We start from the raw sequence: 5,341 nt of genomic DNA on the forward strand, positions 1-5,341 counted from the left end.
CACAGGATTCTTGCTTCTACATTCTTGTGATGCTTTACTAAGAATGATGTGTTCCACTTCCATCCAGTTTAATACAAAAGATGTAAAATCCCCATCTTTTTTAATGGCTGAGTAATATTCCATGGTATACATATACCACAGCTTGTTAATCCATTCCTGTGTTGGTGGGCACTTAGGCTGTTTTCACATTTTGGCAATTGTAAATTAAGCTGTGATAAACAGTCTAGTGCAAATGTCCTTATGAGAAATAGCATATTTTTTCTTCTGGATAGATGCACAGTAATGGGATTGCAGAATCAAATGGGAGGTCTAGTTTGAGTTCTTTGAGGATTCCCCATACTTCTTTCCAAAAAGGTTGTATTAGTTTGCAGTCCCACCAGCAATGCAGAAGTATTCCCTTTTCTCCACATCCACCCCAGTATCAGCAACTTTGAGATTTTGTGATGTGGGCCATTCTCACTGGGGTTAGATGTTATCTCAGGGTGGTTTTGATTTGCATTTCTCTGATAATTAGGGACAATGAGCATTTTTTCAGATGCTTGTTAGCCATTTGTCTACCTTCTTTCTATTCATTTCTCTTGCCTGGTACTTCTATAACAATACTTCTATAAGGTGTTGTTAGCTCTTTTCACATTGATTAATTTGAGTTATCTGTATGCACCAGCTTTTTTAGTCAAGACTGATGAAGATTATCAAGGAGCAAAATGTCTTCCAATAACTTCTCCATTGACATAGAAATGAGGTGAGAAAATGTGGAAATGGGATGAAAGAAGATGGGGAGGTTAATCTGAGAATTCTATGATAGAATAATTCAGTGATAATAGGGTTACTTTCTCTAATTTTCTCTAAATTTTGGAAAAATAACCTCCTTCATCTGGGACTTTTTGAGCAGAGAGAAAAAGCCACTCCTTTTTCATTCCTTTTTCCTTAACAGTCATTCTCTCAGCCAGCATAGTGGCTAGTGCCTGTAATCCCAGCACTCTGGAAGGCTGAAGCAGGTGAATTGCCTGAGCTCAGGAGTTGGAGAGCAGCCTGAGCAAAAGCATGACTCCATCTCTAAAAATAGCCAGGCATTCTGCAGGTGCCTGTAGTCCCAGCTACTCAGGAAGCTGAGGCAAGAGGATTGCTTGAGTCCAAGAGACTGAGGTTCCTGTGAGCTATGACGCTATAGCACTCTAACCATAGTGATGAAGTGAGACTCTGTCTCAAAAAAAAACCTCTCATTCTCTCAAGATTTAAGTTCTAAATATAGTGCTCTTTTGTAGCAATAAAAAGAGACTCCTTCCTCCCTATCATCTTCCTCCTTCTATTTCAGAACTGGGCTAAAATAAATATCTCAACTCATACTTTTAAAGAAACAAGTGTCAGTGTGAACAGAGATAAATAGAAACATCCAGGAAGGAAATATTTTCCAACATAGTAAGATATTAGTACCATCATCTCTCTCTCTCTTTTTTTTTAAAATCTCTTTCAAAACCAAAAAATCATTCTCTAACTTTCTTGGGAAATAAGAAGGCATGGAAAATTGTTGGTTGTGAGCTGAGGGTAGGATCAGGGAGAAACTTTATCTCTGCAGGCCTAATCTAATGAATTAAATCTATCACTGATATAAAAAAGTATAAGGCATAATCCTTGCATTAGAAAGTCTTCAGTCTCATGCAGGCATCATACATAGTATCAGACAATATTAAATAATGAAAGCACAGCTGAATTTTCATGCAGTAGTATCACTGGATATAGCAGGAACTTATAAAATAGATAAAGATCAGTGTAGGCTGGAAAAAGCAAGTAAAGCAAGATAATTTCAATACACTGAATGACTGCGTTGTTGTAAGCAGGCTGACTCTTGGTCCAGACTTCCTGTAATTAAATCCTGGTTCTAGCTATGTGACTTTGAGCAAGCTACTTTTACTTGCCTTTACCTATTTGCTTCATTGTAAAATTGGGATAATAATAGTACCTATTGCATAGGTTGCAGTGAATATAAAGTCAGTTCATGTAAAGTGCTTATAACAGTCCCTGGCACAGTGTTAGTTTTTAATAAATATTTGTTAGCTCTCACTAGTCCAGCCATACTAATACTTACCACTGAAAACTGTGCCCATCACTATCATAAGCACATTTAATAAATTCATTATGAGAAGTTTTCTGGCCATAAAATAAAACTAATGTTGAAATCCTAAAGATGCATTTCAAGATATTATCCATAAAGATAAAAAGAAAAATAATACTTATAATTAAGTTCTAAGTAAAATAATACTAACTTGTCTAAGAAAACAGAAAATTGGCTCGGCGCCTATAGCTCAACCGGCTACGCGCCAGCCATGTACACCTAAGGTGGCGGGTTCAAATCCCCAGCCTGGACCCGCCAAACAACAATGATGGCTGCAACCAAAAAAAAAAAAAAAATAGCCGGGCGTTGTGGCGGGCACCTGTGGTCCCAGCTACTTGGGAGGCGGAGGCAAGAGACTCGCTTGAACCCAGGAGTTGGAGGTTGCTGTGAGCTGTAATGCCACGGCACTCTGTCCAGGGGGACAGCTTGAGGCTCTGTCTCAAAAAAAAAAAAAAAAAAAAAAAACATAAAATATGCATCTACAAGTTTGGGGACTAAAGAAGAAGAGAGGATTTACAGAATTTAAAGATATATAATGGTTATGATTGAAGGTGACCTATATTAAAGGAAAGGGAATTCTAGGTTGTTTTTTTAAAAAAACCTATACGTAATGGGAACCCAGACTCTTTAGCCCCTCGAAGCTCCTAGGAACCAATCTCAAATGTTTACAGATCAACTCTTAACTGATTCTGAAAAAAGAACAGATAGATGGCCATGTGAAAAGAGAAAATATTCAAAGTTTGTTTATTAAGACCCCAAACTTCAGTACCATCACCTTAAACATACTACGTGAATTTTTCTTTCTTAGTCGGTCAAAAGACTTAATAATAATGATATAAAATATTATTATAAAACATATTATAATTACATATACAAGGTACACAAGGCGTTATCCAAGTATTATGATAGGAACCTTAAAAATTTTATCTAATTTAATACAGGGTGTAAAATACTTTATGGCCACCACATATAACATATGGCTGCCACATAACACATATTTCTTTCCAGTGTTTTACCAGGAACAAACAGGCTTAGGAAGTTTGGTGACTTATCCAAAGTCACATGCAAATGAAATGATATGCTACTAATTGTGCTGCATGTATTATTTTTAAATAGAAATAGCTTCCTTAGAAAATAGACCTTATTAAATATTTTATAATATTTGCTAATAATGAGATGGCTCCATATTCATGCTTGGAATTATGTGGTCCCTACTTGTTATTTTATTAGAGGCCTGACACTTCACAGCATAATAAGTCTTGAGTTTACTAAAAGTGCTGTCTCCACTGCTGCATGGTCCTACAAAGTATTGAATGGCTGTCCTTCAGTTTTGTCCTCAATTAAAATTATAACATATCCATGCCCTTCTTGACTTCATGTACTAAAAATAAAACAAAATAATGCAAGTTAAAGTTATTTTTAAGACTAATTGTAAATTTAAATTTGCCTGAGTCATTTCTTTACGTGAACCCTGCAGGTGACATAGACACATGGAGACACAGAATTATTCTGCTGTGACTGAATTCTTTCTGGTGGGATTTTCCAGATACCCAGAGCTCCAGCTTTCTCTGCTTATGTTTTGTCTCACCATGTACCTAATAATCCTTCTGGGAAATAGCCTCCTCATTATCATCAGCATCCTGGATTCTCACCTCCACACCCCCATGTACTTCTTCCTTGGAAACCTCTCATTCTTGGATATATGCTATACATCCTCTTTCATTCCTCCAATGCTCAACATATTTAGGTCAGAGAGAAAAACAATCTCCTTCTTTGGCTGTGCTCTGCAGATGGTTGTCTCCCTTGGCTTGGGCTGTACTGAGTGCATCCTCCTTGCTGTGATGGCCTATGATCGGTATGTGGCCATCTGCAACCCACTGAGGTATCCAATCATCATGAATAGGGTGTTATATGTTCAAACGGCTGTGTGGTCTTGGATCATAGGCTGTCTAAACTCTCTAGTGCAAACAGTCCTGACAATGTTGTTGCCTTTCTGTGGGAATAATGTCATTGACCATCTTACCTGTGAGTTGTTGGCTCTTCTTAAACTCATTTGTTCAGACATCACCATCAATGTGCTTATCTTAACAGTGGGAAGTATTGTTTTCTTAGTGATTCCCCTACTGTCAATTTTTATTTCTTATGTTTTCATTCTCTCTACCATCCTGAGGCTTAACTCTGCTGAGGGGAGAAAGAAAGCTTTTTCTACATGTTCAGCACACCTGGCTGTGGTGATTTTATTCTATGGTTCAGCTCTTTTTATGTACATGAAGCCCAAGTCAAAAGACACAAAGACATCTGATGAGATCATTGGGCTATCTTATGGGGTAGTGACCCCAATGTTGAACCCCATTATCTATAGCCTGAGGAATAAGGAAGTCAAAGAGGCTGTGAAGAAAGTCCTCAGAAGACATCTTCACTTACAGAAAATATGAAATCCTTTAAGGTATGTGATATTTACATTTGAGGAAAAAATATGCTTTGATATCCACAGATGAAGTTGTAGAACCCACTATAAGGACAGCTTTGTGTTTGTAAAGCCAAATGTGAGACTCATTTTTACAACACAAAGTGTTTGTGTGTAAAACTTTTCTATATGATATCTTTTCAGTAGGCTTTCCAGTTACATAGAGCTTTGCCTCTTGGTCCCACAGAAGTCATAATAATTGCTGTTAATAAATATTTCTCCCTCTCCTCTTCCCCTCTGCCTCTCTTCTTTCCATTCCCCTGATTTTTTCTCTCTTTGTTTTTTATTTTCTTTGTTTTCTTTCTCAGAGTCTTTCAGGTCTTTTCTATTATTTTTCTCTGCCCAGCCTCCCTCTTTTAGATAAAGAATGAAACTTCTCATTTTAAAGAATCACCTGTCACCCATTATTAGTCCATATTTTGATGGTTGGGGAAGACCACACACTCTAGACTGATGGAAAGCATGAAACATAAATCTAGTCAATGAAAAATGAACATTCCCCTAACCACAGTGATTCATTCAGGATACCATGTGTTCTAAGCCAATAAGAATTAATTGTAGGAATGTCACCTAAGTACCAGAAAGAATTACTCTTTCTTTGAGGGTCTCTAAACTGGTGGGATGTAATCCTTCTTCTGGACATCTTTGCCGAATCATGGGGAAAGCCAGCCAGACAATGAAATCACCAAAGAAGAAAAGAAGGAAAAAGATTACTTGATGTCATTTTAACTCCTGGATCAAGCTGGGTCTAAAGACATTCA

General features: G+C 37.3%; 1 protein-coding gene across 1 annotated transcript; it reads left to right on the top strand.

The window, feature by feature from the left end:
* Positions 1–3,603: 3,603 nt before the first annotated feature.
* Positions 3,604–4,548, top strand: LOC100963484 (olfactory receptor 13D1-like). The gene has a single exon (XM_003785193.1). The coding sequence runs from the start codon at positions 3,604–3,606 to the stop codon at positions 4,546–4,548; it is 945 nt and encodes a 314-aa protein (XP_003785241.1).
* The last annotated feature ends 793 nt before the right edge of the window (positions 4,549–5,341 follow it).

This window comes from Otolemur garnettii, unplaced genomic scaffold (assembly GCF_000181295.1).
Source record: "Otolemur garnettii isolate 467f Iridium unplaced genomic scaffold, OtoGar3 scaffold00014, whole genome shotgun sequence".
Classification (NCBI taxonomy): Eukaryota; Metazoa; Chordata; class Mammalia; order Primates; family Galagidae; genus Otolemur; species Otolemur garnettii.

Coding starts and splice junctions, on each gene's coding strand:
- LOC100963484 (XM_003785193.1), top strand. CDS start 3,604: ATGGAGACACAGAATTATTCTGCTGTGACTGAATTCTTTCTGGTGGGA.